The sequence below is a fragment of the Mytilus californianus genome, unplaced genomic scaffold (genome assembly GCF_021869535.1).
Source record: "Mytilus californianus isolate M0D057914Y unplaced genomic scaffold, xbMytCali1.0.p SCAF_5, whole genome shotgun sequence".
Classification (NCBI taxonomy): domain Eukaryota; kingdom Metazoa; phylum Mollusca; class Bivalvia; order Mytilida; family Mytilidae; genus Mytilus; species Mytilus californianus.
The window spans coordinates 70,440,646-70,466,736 of NW_026262701.1; the positions used below are offsets into that span (position 1 = coordinate 70,440,646).

Below are 26,091 nucleotides of genomic sequence, written 5' to 3' on the forward strand. Positions count from 1 at the left end.
ATGGGGTAACATCAAGGGCTATGCAAATAGTAGAAAAAACACCATTAGTAAATCTTGATTTTCTTAAACATGACGAATACATGTTTAAGTAATCAATGCCTTTCAGTCTACTTTGATGGTTTCTTGTTATTTTTCTGTATCATACCACAAATACTAGCTTTACAAAAGAGCTTTCCAAACTCACTCGTGAGCATTCAATAGGCTATAGTTCTTGTTATTTTTGTGTATCATACCACAAATTCTAGCTTTACAAAATGCTTTCCAAACTCACTCGAGAGCATTCAATAGGCTATAGTTCTTGTTATTTTCTGTATCATACCACAAATTCTAGCTTTACAATAAATGGGGAATTTGTCCATGGGACACAGATGATGCCCCCGCTAGCATTTAATGTTATAAAGGGACATAACTCAAAAACTGTAAAAGTGATGCTACCCAAATTTGTACTTGATCTGAGTTTTGTGGTAGTAAGTTTCATAACATTTGGTTGAGGCTAACTTAAGTTAGAGAACGGAAACGAAAAATTCAGCAATTTTTCAGTTTATAAAGGGGCATAACTCTAGAATAGTTACAGTGACGCCACCAAAATTCAAACTAGATCTGTGTTTTGTAGTAATAAGCATTGTGTATAAGTTTCATAACATTTGGTTGAGGCAAACTAAAGTTAGAGAACAGAAACAAAAAATTCAGCAATTTTTCTGTTTGTAAAGGGACATAACTCTAGAACAGTTAAAGTTACGCCACCAAAATTCAAACTCGATCTGTGTTTTGTGGTAATAAGCATTGTGTATAAGTTTCATAACATTTGGTTGAGGCAAAATAAAGTTAGAGAACGGAAACCGACTTTCAGGACGTACATATGTACATACGGACGGACAAGGGTAAAACATAATGCCCCCTCCGCTACGGCGGGGGCATTAAAAAGCTTTCCAAATTCACTCAAGAGCATTCAATAGGCTTTACTTGCAAAATGTAATGCTACAGATGATTAAATTTTCATAAATGTTCCAAAGTTTCAAATACCTTGCCTTCTAGTTTCAGAGCAACAAAGGATTTTTGATAATTCATCAAACAGGATCAAAGATTGCGTCTGGCTGTCATGTTAAAGATCTGTACAAAACCAAAATAAGGAAACCTTCCAGAAATTCTCATAAAGTTTGAATGAAATTAGCCCAGTTTATTCAGAGAAAATGGAAATGTTCTTTTCCAAAAGGTTTTTATTGGAAATTTGTGTAACAAATGCCACCATGTTTGCCACTCAATAAAAATTTAAAAAGAGTACCTTTCCAAGAGGGTCTTCTCATCATCAATCTATAGTTTTGGAAATTGGCTAATCAATATTAAGTTTGGCTGTTACAGCCATGTTTTTATCATGTTTGACCAAGAGGAGAAATTTAATAAAGGAATTTCCATTTATTATTCCTGCAAAATTGGTTCAAATTGGATGTTTCAGATGAGATGATGAAAATGACTTTGTCGAATAGGTAAGTGGTAATAGACACAAAGTGATGACAATAGCTCAAATGGTCCTATTGGTCTGGTTCATATACTAAGCCTAAAGCGGTAACATTATACTCTACAACAGGCCAAATATGGACAACTCAAAAAAATGTTGCAAGAGTCCTATAACATGCAAACACATGAAACTCTCTCTTCCACCATTAGGTTTAATTGAATCAACCTAAAACTAATAGGCCAAAAATATGTTTTTATGTTTCCTGTCTACCCTAACACATTAAATGGACATCTTTGAATAGGCACTGTTACAAGTCCAGACATTTCTGATGAAAAACCATTAAAGTCAGAACATTTCCTAAAAGATCTTGCCTAAGCTTACAGTTTGAGAAATTCGTTTATTGCAGAATAGGAATCACTAATTACTTCTGGTGGTAATTATTTTTTTGTCTTGATAAAAAAAAATAAAAGTTTTTTTTTAATTGACCTTACATATTGTGACCAACTTGTTCATATTGGTTTTGTAATATTACATGAGATCATCTTCAAAGGATAACAGGCGACAGACAGCAATTATTGGCAATAGTTCACACAGGCACTTGACCTGGTGAGCGTTAAATAGTTGTCTAAAGCCTCAAGTTAATTCAATGAAACATGCATGATGACTTTCAAAGACATGCAAAGTAGTTTGTATTATCTAAACAAATCACATACTATTGTGACCCCAGTAACTAGGATATATTGACTATGACAGAAGCTTTGACAGACTGTCAAAATGCAGCAGAGAATTACGACCCCCAGGGACTACTGTATTCCAATTTACCTGTCAAACCCACAATAATAAATACAAAGGGTGGCAAGAAAATCATTAATATCTTAATTGTGACTCATCATTTTATATCAAATGACAAAGATTTCACCATTTATCTTATTCTTTCCCATTGAAGTGTACACATAATTCAATTTTTTTCTATATCACTGTCATTCACTGGTATCATTTTTCATATTGTAAGGATGTCAAGCAACGAAACAAATCAAATTCTATATTGAAATAACTTCTGATCTTATGATGGTCACTTGGCAATCAAAAGAAGAAAACAAATGAATAAAAAAAAAACCGGGAAATTTACAACTGCGTACGTACTGAAAGAGAATATTTTAGGAATTTTTAAAGGAATTTATTGGTGTATAAACTCGACCAATTCACTCACAAACAAATAAAAGTCCGAAGGACTTTTATGATATGTTTGTGAGTGACTTGGTACAGTTTATACACCAATAAATTCCTTTAAAAAAGCCGTTTAATCCTTATAATTCTTTAAAATTGGAGATAAGGAATTTATTTTTCCACACTCATAACCTCTATCACACGTAAATTGTATATTTGAATAGGCCTGGCGCATAAATATATTTGTTGGTTAACGGAAAAGTATGTACTCCATGAAATTTGCAATCTGATAAAAAATTAACTACAAAAACTCTTATTATCATTCAAACGAATGTTTTGTGTTTATTATTTAAGGTGGTACCTAACACTACAGGGAGATAACTCTGTAAAAATCAGCTAAACGTTTTAATTACGTTGTATTGTTAAGGAAATATTAAGCTTCTCAATGATCAAAATTAGTGTTTGTCAAACTGCTATATAACCAATGATTTTTTTCTGATAAAGTGGTTGGTTCATTTTTTTTGAAATTTTTATATTTTTGTCAAAGGGACAAAGTAAACATTTTGTCAAAATTTTATGAAAATTAAACGAGCCAAATTAATATTAGTCAAGGTGTTGGGTACCACCTTAATTTAACTATTAAGACCTATTAACGCGAATTGAAAATAAATTTTGTTAACGTCGATCCGGATTGAGTCATTATCGCCGCCATCTTGTTTACATTGGTTACGAAAAGAAGTTCGGTCAACGTCGTCTATCGAAAAATAAACAACGTCAAGAACAACTACCGGAAGTCCTCTCAACCAATCATATCAACGTATTCTCTAATATGCAAATCATATGAGAATTATTCATAATTACACCTAGTATTTGCTCAAGCTATAAACCAAAGGGAAATATACTATTGTGTAACTAAAAGAGAAGTTTTTAGGGTACATTCATATTTACATCTTGTACCGTATTTGCTAAAGCTTAATTGGTCAGTTAATTAGTTATATGTTAAATATCATCATCAGGAGTAACATCATTAAAATAAAATTCCAAGGAACCCATTTATTACTAAATAGTGTTGACAGGAATCTTTTAAAAATTGCTGTAAATTGAAAAATAATCGTGATTATGAATCAATGTACCAAAAAGTGTGACCAGATCAACTTCAACTGGTCATATGTTATTTTTCAAAACTGATGATATACAGAGGGACAGCCTTTGACAGATATTTAATTCACACCCCTAACTGGCTAAGTGTGTAACTGCAATATTAAAATTCAATCTATTTTATTAAAATATTTTCAATAAATACTAGGTAAGAAATTCGAATTCATCTGGTTTTACCAAAGCAATATGTCAAAAACAACTAATATATATCATGCCTAGAACTACTATTTTAAAAAAAATGTTTGGCAGTTGGCAGCCTACAAACTATCCCTTGAAGTATCAGTCAAATGACAAACTCAGAAGTGTCTGTCTTGTTTTTAGCCATTCTTTAAAAAAAAATTTGTACATTTACCTCATAATATATATCTACATGCCTACGCTAATATTTCTATATATTATTACATATCTTCAAGCCATCAAGTTCTTATGATTTATTTACTGAGCATGTAAAAAGGAGAAAATATATAAAACTGACAGGCATTCTTCTTTAAAAGCTAATTTTAGGTGACTTTTTCTTTTCATGCATCATAATGTAAAATATATCATAGCATAAGAAAAAAAAAAAGAATCATGCATCAAAATTAGAGTGGGATTAATTTATAACGGAGGACAGAACATCAGTTAAGAAAAGAAAAAAAAATCTCATAGTGATCTGTCATTCTTATACAGTATATAAACAAAACAGATGGATTTGTATATTCCCTAATAAAAAACTATGATGAAAGACTCAGATGCTACTAGCAGCTGTGCCCCTTTATAAAAAAGCCACTGGAAGATCATCCGAGTACTGTATATCACTCTGGTCTTAACATAGTAATAAATTGAAACAATCAAAATCTCTTTGTCACACCTACTGAAATACACATAATTAATACCTGTAAATTAATTGTTCAGGTAAAAAACAATGACAAGACGTAATACTGGAAGTAGGAGTCTTCTTGTGAATTATACCGACAAGGTCGTAGGTTAAGTGAAAAGCTTACAAATAACCATAACAAGTTGTAATAAACATCAAGTAAACGTAATGCAGAAAACAAGGGTAGAAATATCATATGGTTGTCAAATCCGACATTTATTTGTATGATTAAATGTTCTTCTGACTCTACTACCAGAGCAGCTGTTAGGCCTTAAAGTTAATCGTTTATCATTCTATGGCAGTAAAATATCACTTCATGATATTTCCTAAGGAACTATTGAGAATTAGAGTTATCTCCCATAGAATATATTACCATGGCTTATTTAAATGCTGCACAGACACCATATTATCTTAAAATCAGGTGCTGTTTATAAATTCCAGGTATATATGTCAGAAAAAGGAAAAATGATATATCGAAACTTTTACTCACAATATCTAAACTGATTATAGTCTACAAGGGCAGTTCTCAAAATCTTTTTTTCCCTCTGATTGTCCTTGAAAACCTGCTGGTCCTCACCATTATTTCTATTGCAAAAAACCATAATAATGTTGGTCTTTTGCAAAATTTTCGTGATCAAAACCTATGGACCATCAATTTTCGAGAACTCTGCAAGGTTACCATAGATTAATGGGACTATATTGATACATTTTTTTTTTATATCATCATGTGTTTATCATTTAATGCCAGAATTTTTGTAATATAATTCTGTTCTAATTTTTACACCTTTCTTCTTTAAGTATAGGAGTCTGTCTATCATCACATTTTTAATAACATTTAATGATTTGACATGTAACTTACAGAAATGTAACTTTTCTGTGTCCCTTATAAAACAATCAAAATTTTTCCTATGCATGTTCTTATATATCCTATTTGGCCATGTAGAAGTATATAAATCTTATCTTCATTTTAATAGAGAAAGATTAAGTCATTATATCAAAAGTGTTTTTTACTGCCTTGTGGTTTCTTGAGTACTCAGATAAAGACCCCCTTCAATTTGACCAGACACACTACAAAACAAAATCATGATATAATCAGTTTGATTTTCATATATTGTGTTCAAAATTATCCAAACAGATATGAAAACACCTAAGTACAACATTTACAACATTTACCCCTACAGAACTTTTAGCATCTGTCTAATAACCTGTATGAAATCTACATGATTATGAGAGGACAGGTGAGTATAACATCATCATCACAAGGGGACAGGTGATAGTTTATCTGAGGACAATCAGGACAAATGATATATAGGTCTGCAGGGTGGTCAATGTCCACAGGTAATATGTATAGATTATAAACTGATATACATGGTTAAACATTCATCATCACACAAATTACTCCACAGGTCAAGATCTTTAGTACAGGCATTTATGGGGTGTTGAAATGTTTGTATCTGTAATAAATGTACAGGTTATACAATGGTCAACCATGGTACCTGAAAAAGAATCTTTGAGGCTAAATAACTGAGTTCAGTCTTTACTACTTTGGTAACATCATTTGGATTTTTCAACTTCTTTATGCAGAAATAAGTCAAAGTTTGCCTGATAAGATTTGACATCTGTTACTAAAGTATCATGTACATTGTTAAAACTTGTACTAAATAGTTATTACACCAACTAAAATATGTTTTCATAAATACCAATGTATATATTTACTTTAGGTTAGGTCATAAACAAAGGAGATGCAACTCTTACAAAATAATCAATTTTGAAATTTTGATCAAACAGTATTATTATTTTATATACTGGTATAATGAAGTATTTCATGCAACATCATGCATTAAAAAAATGGACCTTGACACTTCAAACGCAAATTATTTTTCTCTCTTTATTGTATTTTCCAGGTCAAATTACAGATAAACCATGACCAAATGAGAATGACCATGTCAGGATATACATTGCGCATATTTGCCATGAAGTGCTTGGTTGGCGATGTCAGCTTCTTTGATTCAAATTGCAAATTTGGGTGATTTTGGCACTTTTTTCTTCAAGAAGATAAAATTCACAGCAAGTTAAGGTATTTATGATAAGATCAATGTCTCAAAATAGATTATTCTGCAAGTGCTCCATCTCCTAGTTTTAAATAAACCTGCAGTGATGCTGCATTTAATTAAAAAAATTTTATGTAAGTTGGTGTCCTGAAATTTAACAATATCTATGGTCAAGCTTTGATTCTACAATGGTTAGGGCTTATATACTGAGTGCTAATGGAAACACAACACATATTCAAGGTCAAATTGGTCCCTTTTTGTATGACAATATAAAATATTCCTTTTAGAGAATTCTCTACACATAATTGACTACATGTTACTTGAACAGATTGGTCTGTTTTTAGTTCCATCATATTTAAAGATAAGTCTCATTGGAGGTCAAAAGTAACTCACACATTTTCATTAAAATAAAATAAAACCAGACCAAAATCAAAATACATTTGTTAAACTGCATAGCTGTTTGATAAGTTTATATTTGAGAGGTTCATTATAGTGATTTTTCCCATCAAAAATGCAAATTCAATTTTTTGGTTTAAAAAAATGTGTCAATAAAAATACCAAACTCCAAATAAAGGGGAAGTCCATAGAACCTGACAAAACTAAAGACTATATATGCCAATTTTGTTAATATAAGAATCAAAACATAAAAAAATCTCTGAAAATTACCAGATGCATACCATTAAATTAGAAATTTGCAAAATGTAACAATGATAGGTCAACTTCCAAAGAGCATATGATGGTTTAAATTTCTTAATAAACCCTCAGGTAGCAAATCCAAACCCAACTTTATTTGAATCACAGCAATAGCAAAACATCAAACACCTTCCAATAAAAGTTGATAATAATCTAAAACAAAAGTACTAAAACAGACTTTAAATAGAAGGAAGAAAAATGTGAAAATATAACAATAAGTGCAGACAGAAAGAAGTATTCAGGAATGAATAATGGATATACGGAGATGAAAGACTAGATGAACAGATCTTATAATTCAACAGACAAAATAAATAGGTTACAAGATAAATTTGATGGAGTAAATTACCTATACAATAGATTTAACTAATTTATTACTGATATTTTTCATCTTTTATCTTGGGCTCTTAGGGGTTAACAAACAACATTCAAATCCCTGGTGACAGATAGAAATGCTTGAAAAAAAACTGAGAAATGATTTTTCTTAAAACACCTAAGAGACATACATCAAGAGCTTAACACAATATGTCGTATGTTACACTGCCTGGCTCGTTAATATCCCCTCCAACATTTGACACCAGAAACGGATACTACTCAATCAAAATATTTACCAGTAAGTTTAGACAATACTTTTAGGATTTATGATGATATTCCTGTCAAAAGAAGCTCACTAGATGCAGCTAAACATCATATTTCAATGTCAACTAACAGACAATGTGGGACCATACAACCGATGGCTTTTCTACTTTATTTGATGCTTTCTGACAGTTACCATGGCAATATTAAAACTTATCCATCACTGACTTTTCTTATTTTTATCCTAATTTGTTTCCATTTAAACTGCAGGGATAAAGAGAAAGAATCAGACAAATGTCAACGAGACAAATATATTTATGTCCTAAGACAAGAGATCAGTCAGCATTAAGTCTGCTATAAGCACTAAAGATTGGTACAACACAGGTGAAATGGTATACAGCAAAAGGGAGACAACTCTTGTATATTTTTATAGTATGCTTGTCATGAAATAAAAGCAGTTCCAAAAGAAGGTAATATTACAGAATTTGTTCCTTACAGAACAATGGGTATAGAATATTTGTTTCAACAGGAACAGATATTATCTTATTGTTGATAACAAAGTTTCTAGGGGAACTTCTGTTGGGAGGAACAAATTTACTTGGACATATTTGCTTTAAGTAGAGTGTAATGGCAATAGCCAGTTTTATGTTTTCAGAAGAGATCATAGGTATTTTGGGTAACTACCATTTAACAAACTAGATCACATTCTGGTATGTGTACTTCGCCATTTAAGAAAATTAATACACAAAGTAGTGCTGGTACAACAAGCCTAAGTTATATGTAGGGCCAATAAATCATGACGAACAATTTTGATCCCCAAAGAAGACCTTATTGTGCCACTTTGAGTACAAAACTCTCTTGCTTTTGCTTGATAAGAAAAAATTTTTTAGCATGTTCTACCAGTACGATATTTGTATTTGTAACTTGAATTGTCCCTAGCTTAATATACTCTTAATAATTCTCTTTTCAAATCATATTTCATCTGTTAAAATCTTTAAACAAACTTTTGAATGCCTAAAAAATAAATTCAACAGGAAATAAATCTACCCATATTGGGAAGAAAACCATTAAGGTGAATAATTACGCAAATACTACAAATCAAATAAATGGCGAGATCACAGCTTTTTAATATCAGTACATGCAATAATAGACAAACATGCAATAATAGTAAATGAATTATAAATATTCATATTACATCAAGTCTAGAAAAGAAGATAAAATTTCCCACCCAGAGACATCTCTCATAAAAACACAAACAACTCTAGTCACAGCTAAAAGTTATTGATATGGTCATGATTGAAGCATGGAAAACATAAGTCTGACATTAGCAATAATATACTGTGATTTATATGGAACTTTAAGACTGATTACAATCCATTATGGGGTCTAGTATGTAAATTAAGATCCACGGTCATGTAAGATCGGTGAAACTGGGTGCGATTTCCAATACAAATCTGTCATGAACAGAAGCCATCAATCCCGGCAATAAAATATGACAATAACTTCAATCATAAATCACTATAAAAATGTTTTTATGGTTGGATACCTATTAAAAGATGGTATCAGGTTGCTTTCATTTTGTTTTGGAGTTAGTATTTTGTTTCTATTAAATATTCCCTAGCACATGGTTGATAATAGTTGATTTTCAGATAAAAGACCCATAAAACAAATCATCAAATTTTATAGTTTGATTCATAATGAAAATTCATAAATCTCAGAGACAAAGACATTTTTTGTTCTTCGATTTAGATTTTGAAATACTGTGTCAATGTACAGTCCCTAAAGGGACATAATTCATGAAAATGTCCTTATGTTTTATTGGCACATAAAAAAAAATTTCCTTCAGAAATGCAGTTATTTAGATTAAATTGTGTATGTTTTTATGTTTGCAATCATCAAAAGCATTGTAAGAAATAACATCTGACAGACCATAATTGTCCACGACACCAAAAAGAATTTTTTTTGTATAATTGTCCAAAGCTTATTTTTAATCTAGACAAAATAAGTTGTCAGGAAACTTTACATTTTCATCAGTGTTCCTATGAACTACATTGAAACTCTGTTTGGCAAAGAAAACCCTAAAAAATCAACATGGTGGTGACCTACAATTGTTTACATCCAATTTGTCATTTGGTCACTGGTGGATAGTTTTTCATACCATATCTCTTTATAATGATCTAAAATTAGATACACATTAATGTATTCATGTAAGAGTGTCCAAGTTAGGGTGGTTAATGTTGTTGAATGGTCAAAAAAGTTTAAGACAAGAGATATGTGCTGCCTCTAAACCATATTGAAACCAAGACTTAGCTATGAGTAATACAACAAACTAACGTGTTCAGAAATCACAACCAAATAAGCACAACTGTTCATCTTTTTATAGAGTCTGTGAAAATTTGATTGATTTTTTTTCTGGTTCTCAAGAAATACTTTAAGATTGAAAAAAATATGATGACAGCAGAGGACATTAACTCAAGACAATATATAGAGGCCTTACATGTAGAGGCTGCCACAGAGGCCACATAGAAAGAACATATGGCTATTGTAAGGAGTCCCATGTCAGTCAACTCTGGTATGGAACTTTAAACACACAAAAAAAAATCCATTGATCACACAGGTGTCCTTCCAGTAACTAAAGTACCAGACATTTTTTAAAAGATAAAAGCTCCATCTTCAAATAATCTGTAATCGTTATCCATAAACCTAAAAAATTCCAATTTTTCATATTTTAATAAGTGTAAATCTTCAATTGATTATGTCCAATCTGCAAAAATTGATGTCCCTTCAAATTTAACAGCCTATGACAATGATTTTTTTTTTAAAACGTGTTACTTAAGTAATTGGTCATGTAGGTGTAGCATTTGGACATGTTAATCCCTCCCTACACACCATGTAACAAGATGAAGTATAAAAGTAATATAATGAAGAATTAAAGTTTTTGCAGACTATATATTGTTGTCATTCTTTTAATGAAAGCAGTGCAATGTAACAATTTCTATACAGATTATATTGAATAAATATTTTCAATGCTTCTAATACAATGTATTGGCATTTTACCCTTAACTGATCAAAAGTTTGCATGCAATGTCTGAATAGAAGTTTACTTAATAGACTTACCTCTTGAGTTTAAAATGCAGTTGCAATCAAAGCTTTTGGAAACCAATGTTCAAAATAAATATTTATCATTTTCGTCATCGATCATGAAGAAAAATAATAGGCTTCAAAGGCTTGATGGATCACAATTTGTTTTCAAAATTTTAAAAGTTTAAAAAGCTTTGATCATTTTTTGAAAATGACAAAACAAGAATGATAAATTGGTTCATTCTTTATTTCAAATGTCAAGATTAGGCTGTAATTTCATCATTCACACATAATCAATCAAACAGCATTTAAAACACAGACAGATTAAAAAGGGAAACAACTCCTTTTCAACATGCAGCACATCAATTGATATGCTCAATTCCTGTATTTAAATTCATTAATACGTTGCTTTCACTCTGTTCAAAACGATCAGGAACAACATTTTGGAAAACAAATTAATTAGATAAGACATGAATTTAATCAAACATCAGTAAAATTAAAGTCTCAGTATATAAAAGAACATCTAATGAAACACATTGCTCAATGATTGCATCACAATCTTTATAAAAATTCAAACAGCTTTCATGACATCTCAAACAACATGAAATTCATTTCAAAAGGATCAAAGAAATCTGGAAGTTTTCGGAGGAAGTGCAGTTTGTCAGAATATCAGAGATAGTGGGAACAGTGGAGTCCTCGTTGGACAATCTTTTGACATGAAACAATTGCATGTAAAGAATGTGAAACGTTGTAAAGACTTGAGGAGCCTGTGTAGATAATGGATGTCAATGTGATACAGAAGTGATGTTTTACAGCTTATGTAATGTTTGGTAAATGTTCAGATGATCTATGTGCCTTTATCATGCCATAGTTATCAAATAATGAAAACAAATGAGCCTTGGGTGCACACTACACTAATCAGTCAGAGATTTATGTCTTAATATGTACAGACTTATGGCAGACATCAGAACCACAGGGGAGAGGTACAAATATAGATAAGATACCACTCAAACATGCATCAATTTTAATTAAAAAAAGAAATTGAATTATCTCCCCTTAAAATGGACAGCTTCTTTAAAAGTACAAAAATATCAACAAAACAATCTGTCATTTGAATTTGTTTGTTGTTTTTTTTTTTGGGGTTTGATTTGATTCATTATATGTACACATCTTGAACAAGTCACAAGTCCACTTCACATCACATCATAATATCCGGTTATGAAGCTCTTGATTTTTTTAAATTGTTCAATTTTATTAAACTGTTACCATGAATTTGGATTTTATTCCTTTAAACAAATAGAACTCCATAGAGTACAAGAAAGCCAACTAACAAAAAATTGGCAGCATAAATCATGCACATTAGATTTACCTTGAGAAAAATGTCCAGCAGCTGCATATAAAACATTTTATAATGACAAATGTTTATTAGGTCAAGACCCATATAGCTACCTGGGGCTTCTGCATACAGGACATCTGCTTGTGAAAATTGCATTTACTACCAGCATCATTAACTAAATATGGTAATTCATTTAAAAAGCACATGTTAAGCAACACTTGAATCGAATTAGAAAAACAAATTGCAACATACAAAACATTTACAAAAATAACAAGTTGCATGCATTGTCCTGCAAAGCATACAGCCATCCTTAATATTCAAAGTATTGAAAAACATGAAGGATTCTGACAGATCTGAAAAATGCACACATGTTCAACTCATCACTGTCAAGCTGATGACAAAATATGAAGTCAATCTGTACAGTAGTTCCTAAGATAGAGTGTGATTAAAATATTTGTTTTTAGTCAACATAAAAATTTAAAGTAATGACAAACAGGAAGTCAGTATCTGACAGATCCAAAAAGTGCTCACACTTAACAATTCATCTCTGTCAAGCTACTTGCCAAATTATGAAGTTATTCAGTCCTGCAGTTCCTGAGAAAAGTAGTGACAAAAATAATTGTAGGATTAACGGAAAGACAAGTGATATTAATACATGTACTTGACTTCCAAGGATAAAGAATTAAAATATTCTATCCTAAAATAGAACTGATACATTTTCAATTCCTTAAAAACACCAGATTTTTACATTACTCTGGTAAATAAATATAGTTTTCAAATGTTGATTTAAATGAATAAATAAACCATTAATAGTCTGAAATTAGAAACCAAGCTGATGTAAAACATTCAATACAAAATGTAAATTTTTTAACATTATTTACAACAGGATTTGACACATTTTACAGCAATTAAACTTGGTTCAATAAATTAAATAAATTGGCATGTCTAGTCAATCCTTCAAACAAACCATCCTAAAAGTATCACATTTTGTCTATGATTTTTTGGTGTTGCCATATTTTCTGATAAAAACATGTAGCTGAAGGAGCAGTTGATAGTCTCGGTTAATAAAAATCAATTGTTTCTAGAAAAAACCTTCTTCACCAAAGGAAGCTCAAGAAAAAATTTTGGAGAGTCAATTAAATCAAACACTTGTAACAATCTAAAACAAACTGACCTCTAAAGAAAAGCCAACAATGGCTGTAAAGGATATTAAACTTTGCCTGAGGTATTTTCAAAACTTTCTTTTAGTGAATTTTATACATTCAATATTTTAGGTAAAATTCTATCATTGAAATCATTTCAATAATGACTGAAGCACATATATTAAAGTAATTAGCAAGACTCTAAAGAATTGCAAAAAATTTCAAAATGCTATTGTTTTTTGTCCCTTATTTTATTTATTCTTCTGTAGTACATATTGACCTAAGTTTAGGTGTGTAGTCAGTGGCATAATGAAGATCGAGTCTCTATTCATTCCAATTAAAAGAAACTTGTCAACCTCTTACTTGCGTAGTTTTCAAACAGCTGGTGACAAACTTTTGAGAGTGAGTGCCTCATGATACCAATTTATAAAGAGCAGAAATGATCAACTTCCAATTAAATGTTTATTTTTAATTCTTACCTTTCAAATATTTGAATTTAACATCTCAATACCTGAAGAAACATCAGTAAATTGGTACCAATTACAAAAATCAATTTCTGAAATTCATCTTTGCATGCAAATTACATAAAAGACATAAATAATAAAGAATATGTGATAATAATTGAGTAATGAATTTCTTAACAGGATGTGATAAATGATTTCTCCCCAGGTTTTTAGATTTAATGATTGGCCTATCAGATACAGGTGTCATCCCTGATTTTTGACAAATACGTCACTTTCGTCTTAAAATCATTTTTCATTTTGAACATAATGTGATTTACATCAGAGAGAATTTTCGAAACAATACTAAACACCTGCGCCATATCACAAGTTAATTAGGTTAACTCATTTATGTCGATTACAACTGCAATAATTTTGTAAGCTTATACTCAAAATCGTCAATATTTGACTTTCTAGAGAAACTAAGAAGAGGTGTAGCCTTTGATTAATGACAAAGTTTTACATATTTTTGAAAAACATCTGTCACATTTTTAAACTAAATTATGATTGATATGGCATGCATGCACAACTGAAAATTATTAATTTCCTCTAAATTCATTAAAAGATTAAGATTAAAGCCAATAATTTATGTATTTAACTACAAATTGCATAACTCACACATTATTTATTTCCTCCCATAACTGCGCACTGACATAACTAAATTTCTCACATGCTTTTCCCAAAACAGTATTATAAAAAAATAACAATTCATTTCATATACTTTTCAAACCAAAAGATTGATAGTCGTCATTAATATAAAGCCAACATAATTCTTGTATGCATTTTAATCCAATATTATCAGATATAAAACATTGGTCACACCTTGGCACAATCTAATAATCCCTTAATAATACGAAATTTAATAATGTGACAGGTCTTATCAATCATATAAAGATAGATCAAATGATATATTACGTAAGTTTAAATATCAAAATATATTGTTTTGTCAGAACTTACAATATAAATGGATACCTTTATAAGTATCCACTATTTACAACAATGTCATTTTTTTAATCAAATTGATAAATAAGGGACTGTTTAAAAGTACACATATTAGTATGACATATTTTTGCATGAGAAATGACTAATAATACAGTCATGCTCAATATTCAGTTTTCTGTCACATTTTGTTCTTGTTGTTTGTCTTATGGTTGTTTTTATTTTTTGGCCAATGTTTTGCTCATTGTTGAAGGCCACTATAATTTCGGTTCCAGCTTTACGAAGTTTGTAAATACTAGACGCAACCATTTTTACACCCCAACACTAAAGAGAGTTCAAGTGCTGCCATTGGTCAAGAGTGATGTAGTAGGAATGGGTGTGACTTTTATCTACTGGTAGATGGCTCAACATTGTTTTCACTAATGTTGGCTTAATCTGCCAAGGGTGGAGAGGAAGAGACTGGATCGCAACCCCTGGCAAGCGAAGATAAAATGCTTCGCAGAGCGCAGTCTGATACGACCGCAGAGGTCGAACCCTGAACAGTTGGGGCAAGTTTCGACACAATATCCAAGCTTGATACTGTCTGAATGTGGATTGGGATCAAATTTTTGACATAATATAGGATTCTGACACAAAATAAATGTGGTCAAAAATCTTAAAAATTTGAAATGGGACATTTAATTTACCTAGAATGGTCTGATATCCAAAATCTAACAACATGGTTAGATTCAGCATATAAAAAAACACCAAAAATTCAATTTTAGTTGAAATCAAACAAAGTTTAATCTTGGACCCTTCAAACCTTAATATGGACTAATTTGAAAACAGGGCCCAAAATAAAAAATCTAAATGCACAATAAGATTCAGCATATCATACAGCTGCAATAATTCAGTTTTTGATGAAATCAAACAAAGTTTAATTTTGGATCCTTTTGACCTCAATGTAGACCAATTTAAAAATGGGGCCCAATATCCAAAATAGTAATACAAGGTTAGAACCCCCAAACATTAAAGACTTTAAATTAATCCCATTGAAATTGGTTAAAAGATTTGTATTTATTTTCAATTGAAGATTTCTTGCTATTGCACAATATCACAGCGCAATACTGTGCTATTGAAGAAGAAAAATATAAACCCCCCATAAAAATTGGAAAAAAAATCCCCCCAAACTCAATCCCAGCCTCCCCTTTGTGGTATGGTACCTTGCAGTACAATTTCAGAGAGATCCATACACTTGAACACAAGTTATTGTCTGGAAACTAGAAAAATGCTTGTTTTTGGCCCATTTTCCCCCCATATTCCTGAACGTTTGGGGCAATTATCCCCAAACTCAATCCCAGCCTTCCCTTTGTGATATGGAACCTTGTGGTACAATTTCAGAGAGATCCATACACTTACACACAAGTTTTTGTCCGGAAACTACAAAAATGCTTGTTTTTGGTCCCTTTTTGGCCCCTAATTCCTAAACCGTTGGTACCATAACCCCCAAAATCAATCCCAACCTTCCTTTTGTGGTATTGAACCTTCTGGTAAAATTTCACTTAAACTAAAGTTATTGTTCGGAAACCAAATGTGTCTTCCGACGATGACGATGACGACATGATAGAATTATACGATCGCAAAAAAATTTTTGCGGTCGTATAATGAGTTAAAGCAAGATTTCACTCAATGCCTGGAAAAAAAAAAGAAAGTATGTGTAGTAAAAAATTTGGGGATTACACCCATTCTAAGGAAATTGATTTTTACAGGGAAATTTAATCAGAATGCAATGGAATTCATGATTCTTTTTTTTTTTATCTTTTAGAGGGGGGGGGGGGGGGTAGGGGGTGTTATGTTCACCTTTAGAAATTTTGTAGGTAGTTTCTAGTGCGGTTGGGTTGTTTTCTTATAGACATGTTTCCTAGTATTCTTGTATGAAAAACATGCTTCGGTGAGACACTTCCACAATGATTTGATTTTGATTTTTGGTGTTTTAACGCCACTTTTAAGCACCTCTTTTGGGCTATTTCGTGGCGGCCAGTTTTTATTGGTGGAGGAAGCCGGAGTGCCCCGGAGAAAACCACCGACCTTCGATAGGAAAACTGACAATCCTCGTCAATTAAGATTGGAGTCGAGTGCACCCGCACGAGCGGGGTTCGAACTCACAACCTCAGTGTTGACTGGCTAGTGATTACAGTAGTAACTACTTAGACCACTCGGCCACCCAGGCCCCCTTCCACAATGAAGCAGGAAGTTTAACAAAATTAACTCATGGATAAGAAAGGGCATTACAAATGCTTAATTCATTTATATGAATAACAACTTAACTCAGTATTCTCAAAACTTATAATTTCTCACCCAAAAGCATAAAAATTTCCATATTTCTGTTCTACTGCTATATTCTATACCATTGTAACAAGGTGTTTTTCAATCTACCTTGGTACTTAATATTATGGCTTTGTTCAGACAGTTTAAAAACTAGATAAGGTTGATGTATAAAATATTGATTGGATTTAATTGTGTTTTGTTGGTTGTTTGATCAAACTATGTCCATCACAGAGAACATTTACGAGTGATTTATGACACATTATTAGACAAGGATTTTAGCTACTGCAATGTCCCAGTATTGACAGAGCTTTTGAAATCTGATTGGACTGACAGGACCACTAACATTTGTCATTTCTTCTGATACAGACCCGGTGATAAAAGAATCCATTAAAGGCTGGGACAATATATCATTTGTGCAATGATCATAATTTTTCTGGAGTGCATTGTCAGAGGGTATACAGGAGTTAATCTATCACGAGGATACACCCACCTAATAACACGACAGTCAGAACTTAAGCAATCCTGTTTTTCTTAGGATTGTAATTCTTAAGTGTTATAAAGGCTCAACTAAGTAGAGGTTATGCTAATTCAAAAGAACTTATCCTTGTTTTCAAAACTATTTATAAACATGTAATTCTACAAGTTAAATCGTCTTGTTTTCGAAAATGTATAAAATTTGCTGTTAACAAGAAATAAACAGCTGCGCCATGAGCGCATGATACGCCCGTCGTCTTGTGTGTGAATTTTTATGCAATAAGCATAAATAGTTTCTGACATATGGCGTGAAATGCGAAAACCCCCTTTTTTTTTTACAAAAAACTCAATATCTATAAAATAAAATTTTGAATCAAAACCAAAAAGTATACAGATCTTTAGATTAATATAACTAAGAAGTGTGTAAAATTTTAAGCAATAATCATAAATCGTTTTTGAGATATGGCACGACATGTGAAAACCCCCCTGTTAAAAAAAAAAAATCAATATCTCAAAAATAAAATTTTGAATCAAAACCAAAAAGTATACAAATCTTTAGATTAATATAACTAAGAAGTGTGTAAAATTTTAAGCAATAATCATAAATCGTTTTTGAGATATGGCGCGACATGTGAAAAACCCCTCCCCCTTTTTTTACAAAATACTCAATAACTCAAAAATACAATTTTGAATCATCACCAAAAAGTATACAGATCTTAAGGTTAATATAACTAAGAAGTGTGTAAAGTTTTAAGCAATAGTCATAAACTGTTTTTGAGATACGGCGCGACATGTGAAAAACCCCTCCCCCTTTTTTAACAAAATACTCAATATCTCTAAAATAAAATTTTGAATCATCACCAAAAAGTATACAGATCTTAAGATTAATATAACTAAGAAGTGTGTAAAGTTTTAAGCAATAATCATAAATTGTTTTTGAGATACGGCGCGACATGTGAAAAAAAACACACACCTGTTTTAGTTACTAAGTCCCGTAACTCAAAAAGTTTTAATCTTATTTTCACCGAAAAGTATACAGATCGTTTGACTATTATAAGAAACAACTACTGTCGATTCATTTATTTTCGTGGGTACCAATTTTCGTGGATATGTGATTTCGTGGTTTTCCGAAAGTCTGCATATAATCCTACAACAAATTTGCAATTCGTTGAACATTTAAATTCGTGGTTTCCCTATACCCACGAAATCCACGAAAATTGGTATCCAACGAATAATAATGAATCCACAGTATGTTAAGTTTCATGAAATTTGGATAAGTCATTCTCAAGTTACGGTGCGACATGTTTACCCCGGACAGACAGACAGACAGACGGACGGACAGACACCGAACATTTGTATACCATAATACGTCCCGTCAAAAATTGACGGGCGTATAAAAATTGCCATAACCAAACCACTTCTTCCTTCAGTCCTCATGGTCTACATATTCCTTGACCATCATAAATGTTCATCTTTAGAGGAAAAACTTAAATGGTATATTTTCAAGGGGCATAACCCATGAAAAAGTTATGGTATTAAAATCATTGCATAGCAGTAATACACATTTGGTAGAACTAGCTTCTAAACAGGAAAGTTGAAAAACTGAAAACTACAGTTATCATCGAGAATACATCAATTATCACTAATTTTCCCCATTTTCAAGGGGATTTGAAATACTCCTGAATGGTACCTTACAAAAAGATGGACATCACCATCATTTTCAATTGTATAAAATAAGGTTGCTATTACTTAGCACAATGAAATGTTTATATCATACTCAACCTAAACACTTAATGATATTGACAGAACATTGTATTCACTACAGAAATATGAATCACTGCAAGCAATGATAGTTAATTAAAAAAAAATAGAAAAAAAATTCCAACAACTCATGCAAAGGTCAATAAATAATAAACTGTTGACACAGAGATATGTCTCGCCTGTCTGCATAAAATTCAGAAAAGACGATCTGATGGACCGCAACATTCCTAACTAATTCAAAGTCGCTGGACCAACTAGTGGGTAGGGCCTCGAAATGGTTGATAAACTGAGATGTACAAACAGCAATGTAACTTTATAGAAAATATTGTCTATTGTAAGTAGTCCCTATCAAACCAACTTAATAATAAGACTTAACATTGAAAATTGTTAATTGATTGAAAGTCACTGGACCATGACCTAGGGGGCAGGGCCTTAATATAGTCATTAAACTGATAGTAATGCAACTTTATAGAAAATATGCTTGATCTATCGCAAGTAGTTCATATCAAACTAACTTAAGCAGAAAACTTATCATTGAAAATTGCTAATTAACTGAAAGTCACTGAACCATGGCCTAGGGGACAGGGTCTCAAAATAGTCGTCAAACTGATATGTACTGATAGCAATGCAACTTCACACAAAATATCATTGATCTATCACCAGTATTTCTAATCAATCTAACTTAAGCAGAAAACAGAGCTAATTAATTCAAAGTCACTGGAACATGGCCTAGGGGGTAGGGCCTCAAAAAAGTTGTCAAACTGCAATGTACTGATAGTAATGCAACTTCGTACAAAATATTATTAATCTATCACAAGTAGCAGGCGAGACAAAAATGATGGTATAGTATGGTCAACAGCACATGAGAACTACCAGGTAAAAATCCTCAGAAAAGTTACATAAAGATGGGAGGGACATACAAGGACATTTATATATACTGTGAATCAAATACAATACGATAGGGGACAGAAATTACTGCTGACTAACTTTGTTAATATTAATTCAAAATACTTCAGTTTTCAGAAAGAATAAATTTATAAAGATTGCTTCGAGTGCATTCACAGTGGCAATACAGTTGCCACAGTGAAGATACTCAGAATGATCGATACATCGTAAATGCAGTCAAGAACATTTCTTACAATTAACTCATTGTAGATACCTGAGGCTTAAAATGTTGTACACCAGACGCTCGTTTCGTCTTCAAAAGACTCATCAGTGACAATTGAATCAAAGAAGCTAAAAATAAAAAGGCCAAATAAAGCACCAGTTGAAGAGCATTGAGGACTCGTCACTCCTAACATCTTGAAGAGAAAAAAAAAAAAACACCTGTATACCCTCATATCAACTGATTCATTTTACCTGTGCAACACCTTTGTATGACAATCAAACTCATCAATCAAACAACACAGAAACCTTTTTGAAAATCAATCTTCAGAAAAATCTCTCTCCTGCCTGGGATAATCATTGTGAAGTCAGTCATTTAACTGATTAATGGACAAAGAAAAATTTCTGAATTAAAGAGTGAAGATCAAATAAATTATGTACAGAAAAATTTAATGGCTTTTTACATCCATCCTGTCAATTAGTTTGAGTCATAGTGTCTATGACCATTAAAAATAAGGACATATTTCTCTGAGCCTCTGTTTTTCGTTTCTGAATTTATGGGAAGTTTTCAAGTGATTTACTGCTTTGAAAAATTTATACTTCAAACACCATGGTATAAATATACTTTAAATGGTGTAATTATATACAATATGTTATGTCTTTTCTTTATATTGACTTGACATGAGAAGACATCAAATTCCTGCCTTTATTTTGCATTTATCCTAAATATAAATACATGTATTTTCACATTAAAATTCAGTTGACGAGGTATTAACAGGTGTTTAATTCCATCTTTAAGCCAGATACAAACAAAAAATTTCTAAAAAGATTCCAACATTTATCTAGACTATTACCATGCCCCAATAATCAATAGCATTATTCTTGACAAATTTTAAAGAAAGCGCAGTAACTTTGAAATTCAAGATGACCAACATAGTCATACTAAAGCAATCAATTACTGAAAATAAAAAACCAAGGAGTACTAAAAATATGTAATTTCTTTTTTTTTAAAGTATGGTGAACCTCTGGTATCTCTCACAACAATAAATTCAATAGTTTAAAAAGTTCAGTCCACAAACAGAGAAGCACTTACAAGTTAACACATTAAACCAATCTATCAATAAAACATCCAAAAAGAAAGTATACAACCTACTAGATCATCATACGATCAGACACAGTAGTCAAGATCACTGTCAGTCCTTGCTAAATTGCTCAGTCGTCATTATGGATCAAATGTGCTTTATAGAGCAATCAACAAACTTTATTATCTTGTTTTTAAATGAATTGTCCATTTGCATTAATTTTAAAAGGTAAAAGTTCCTGTAATTCACATTTACAGTGTCAGGAATGCATTTCAGGCGGATCGTAAATCGTCATTGCCAGACGTCTGAGTGAAATCTGTCTGTAATGAAATGGTAATGGAAAACCTGAAGCTGTCATTAACTTTTGCTAATTTAATTTTCAGCTCTGTTTTTGTAGATTTTTTTCCTAATGAATTAATTCCTAACAAGGGTATGACCTTGTTTGTTTTTCATATAAAACTAGTACATTAACTCAGTTTGATGTTGCTTGAATACAACAGTTATAAGACTTCAAGGAAGTTTTACCAGTTAAAAAAGTTATCCCAATGTATGAAATAATACCAAATCACCGATATGGAAGCAACAATATATTCTTATAGATTAACAGAATTAATGGTTTCCCAAATCATCCATAGTGTTGGTTATCAAAAACAAAGCAGGAGAAAGTAGCATCTTTTTGAGATTCCAGGATTTGTAAAAGCAGCCATACTCTGACAAAAATAGTGCTGTTGACGTTGTTTTTTACTTAAACTTAAGCCAAAGAATTTACATGAATGTAACTTTTCTGATTGAGACATATATTTTGATCATTTTGAACCCAAATTTACTTGTTTATAAACTTGCAACACAACTTTAGGGTTGCAGTGTTCAATTGTATTCTAATGAAGATTTTCAGTAACACAACATTCTATTTTTAGTAGCAGGGGACTTCTGGAACATCATGTGTGGGGCACTGCAAGACTTTAAATATTGGTTGAATATTGGCATGTAGAAATTTGATACATGTACTATTCTGGATATGCATGGTTTTCATGAAGTTAAACTTAAAGAAGGTAAAATATTAAGAGAACATGAATATATTGGGATTTTGAATTGGTGGTGTGTCACACCTCTGCCTTTTCCCCCATTCTGAATTGACTCTAAAATCATATTTCAATACAAATTGTTCCAAATTAGTTGCACTGGTTCACTGCAATTAGGAACAATGACTATCAGTTATTATTTTTTTTTGACAGCAATCATGAATTGGACATTGGTTTTTATGATACTTATGATACACTTGTAATCAACTAGATTATCACAATGGGAATTGATTTTATGTAGAACTTAGTATGGTAATTGGTAATTTATTATTTACTTCTCAACCTAGCTCTGCATTTCAGTGAACTAGTTCCTTAGAAGGGTAATAAACTTATGTGAATATGTAAATTAAAAGTAAATTCATGAAATATTTGCCACTGAACTTTGAGCAATTTAACAACAATCAATCTCTATTTATACAAGATTGCTCAAGTCACATTTTGGTCTTTATGGCCTACATTTGTTGCTTGAGCGACTGGGTAAGTTTTTTTCCATCAGTTTGGAAGGGTCTGCTTTATTGTAGTCATGATAAAACTAAACAAGAATGCTCACGCTGAAATATCTCGCCTTCTTTACTAACCATTGATTGTATGTTGATAGTCCTAAATATAAAGCTTTACTACAAGTAACACATAAACTTAACATGATCCAAGAAAATGAGGTCAAGGTCAGATAAACCAAAAGAGAAATACATGTACACCTTACAATTATCAATAAACCAAACATAGTTGACCTATTGCTTATATTTTCTAAGAAACAGTCTTAACCAAGAAAACTTAACATTGACCAATGAACCATGAAAATGAGGTCAAGGTCAGATGAACCATGTCAGACAGACATGTACACCTTACAATCAATTTATGCATTTAATATAGTTGACCTATTGCTTATAGTATCTAAGAAACAAACTTAACCATGAAAACTTAATATTGACCAATGAACCATGAAAATGAGGTCAAGGTCAGATGATACCTGCCAGACAGACATATACACCTTACAATCCTTCCATACAACAAATATAGTTGATCTATTGCTTATAGTTGAAGAAAAACAGACCAAAACACAAAAACTTAACACTGAGAAATGAACCGTGAAAATGAGGTCATGGTCAAATAAAACCTGTGAGACTGACATGTACATCATAAAATATTTCCATACACCAAATATAGTTGACCTATTGCATAAAGTATTAGAAAAGAAAGACCAAAACTCAAAAACTTAATTTTGATCACTGAACCATGAAAATGAGGTCAAGGTCAGATGACACCTACCAGTTGGACATGTACACCTTACAATCATTCCATATACCAACTATAGTAGACCTAATGCTTATAGTATCTGATATATGGACTTGACCACGAAAACTTAACCTTGTTCACTGATCCATGAAATGAGGTCGAGGTCAAATGAAAATTGTCTGACAGGCATGAGGACCTTGCAAGGTACGCACATACTAAATATAGTTATCCTATTACTCATAATAAGAAGGAAATTAACATTACAAAAAATGTTGACTTTTTTTTCAAGTAGTCACTGAACCATGAAAATGAGGCCAAGGACAATGGACATATGACAGACGGAAACTTCGTAACATAAGGCATCTATATACAAAGTATGAAGCATCCAGGTCTTCTAGCTTCTAAAATATAAAGCTTTTAAGAAGTTAGCTATCGCCGCCGCCGCCAGATCACTATCCCTATGTCGAGCTTTCTGCAACAAAAGTCGCAGGCTCGACAAAAACTGTAACATCTTACTTTGACATGTCTAAACATTTTCTCTAATCACTTATAATTGACCTTAAAAAAAAAGCATCACAAATAAGATTTAACAAGCTAATTAAATGTGACTCAAGTGTTAGGATCAAACAAGCAACATGACTCTGTCAATAAATGTAAAACACGGAAAACTACCTAAAAAAATAAAATAAATATCTTCAGTGGATTAAGACGCTGATCTTATACCAATTATGTGCATGACAAGACATTTTTATCCAAATTTTGCATGTTCACAACGGCATGTGCCATTATATCAGAGCCATCAATCCTCAAAACGCTTTGTTGAATTCCATCAATGTAAAAACTTATTGTTTGATATTGACACTCAGTACTGAATTAAAGGAATCAGTCATCCTATAAATTGAGGGTAAAATTCCCAAAAGTATTGTAAAAAAATAAAACAAGACATGATACTCTGTTTATCCCTAATTACTGAGGATGAAATCTACTTCTAATCTATAAGAATCAAGGAGGATTAGGTCAATCATTTTTCTCTTATACAACATTGTTTGTCAAGTATGGTAATGATAGACTTAACTGATTTTTCTTAAAATTGAGAGCTTCAACTGGGCAATATTTTTTTGTCAGAAAAAGTGCTGTTTTCTTATAGACCAAAAAACTATTTACCCTAAATTTTCATTGTGGGGCATATAAAATGTAAAATTGAACTAAAAAAAAATAAATGGGGAATGTGTCCATGGGCCACAGATGATGCCCCCGCTTACATATCATATAAAGTTAAACAGGGACATACCTGAAGAATAGTAAAAGTGACGCCACCCAAATTTGTACTTGATCTGAGTTTTGTGGTAATAAGTATTGTGTATAAGTTTCATAAAATTTGGTTGAGGCAAACTTAAGATAGAGAACGGAAAGGGGCATAAATCTAGAACAGTAAAAGTGACACCACCAAAATTCAACTTTGATCTGTATTTTGTGGTAATAAGCATTGTGTATAAGTTTCATAACATTTGGTTGAGGCAAACTAAAGTTAGAGAACGAAAACGAATAAACTGCTTCGCTGAGCGCAGCTGGATACACCCGCAGAGGTCCAACCCTGAACAGTAAGGGCAAAAATGGACACAATATTCAAGCTTGATACAGGTCTGAATTTGGATTGTAATTAAATATTTGACATATTATAGGTTTCTGAATAAATGTAGTCAAAGAACTTGAAATTGGTTATATGAATTGAATTTATATTCAATTAAAGATTTCTTTCTGTTGTGCAATACACTGTGCTGTTGCGCAATACTAGTAAATCTGTTGTCAGACTATAAACAAATAAAGTTCAATAATTTCTCAATGTTGTATTAGAAATTTATAAAAAAAACTAAAGGGAGGTTATCTTAATAGATATAAATCAGTCATCAAAGTTTAATGAAAACTGCTCTAAGCACTTTAAGGATATTGTCCAAAAACTTGAAAATCACCCCTTTTTTATGAATAAAATCTTGTAACTCGGAAACATAAAATCTAAAATTTATAAAAATCAAAAGGGATCTTACAACAATAGATATAAACAATTTACCAAAGTTTCATAAAAATTTTTGAGT

General features: G+C 31.7%; 2 protein-coding genes across 6 annotated transcripts in view; both read right to left on the bottom strand.

Moving 5' to 3' along the window:
• The window catches only part of LOC127701343 (plasmanylethanolamine desaturase-like), a 429,461-nt gene that overhangs the window by 337,409 nt on the left and 65,961 nt on the right, over positions 1-26,091 (bottom strand). The window lies entirely within an intron of this gene.
• LOC127701272 (teashirt homolog 1-B-like) overlaps positions 1-26,091 on the bottom strand; it is a 74,520-nt gene that overhangs the window by 27,636 nt on the left and 20,793 nt on the right. Inside the window, exon 1 of one of the 4 annotated variants that reach the window (XM_052205110.1) lies at positions 14,632-14,784. The exons of 2 other annotated variants lie outside the window; for them this stretch is intronic. In XM_052205110.1, coding sequence (XP_052061070.1) covers positions 14,632-14,635 — 4 coding nt within the window. In that variant the 5' untranslated portion in view covers positions 14,636-14,784. Of the gene's footprint in view, positions 1-13,992; positions 14,140-14,631; positions 14,785-26,091 lie in introns of those variants that run through there. One more of the 4 variants, XM_052205111.1, reaches the window with a different exon arrangement.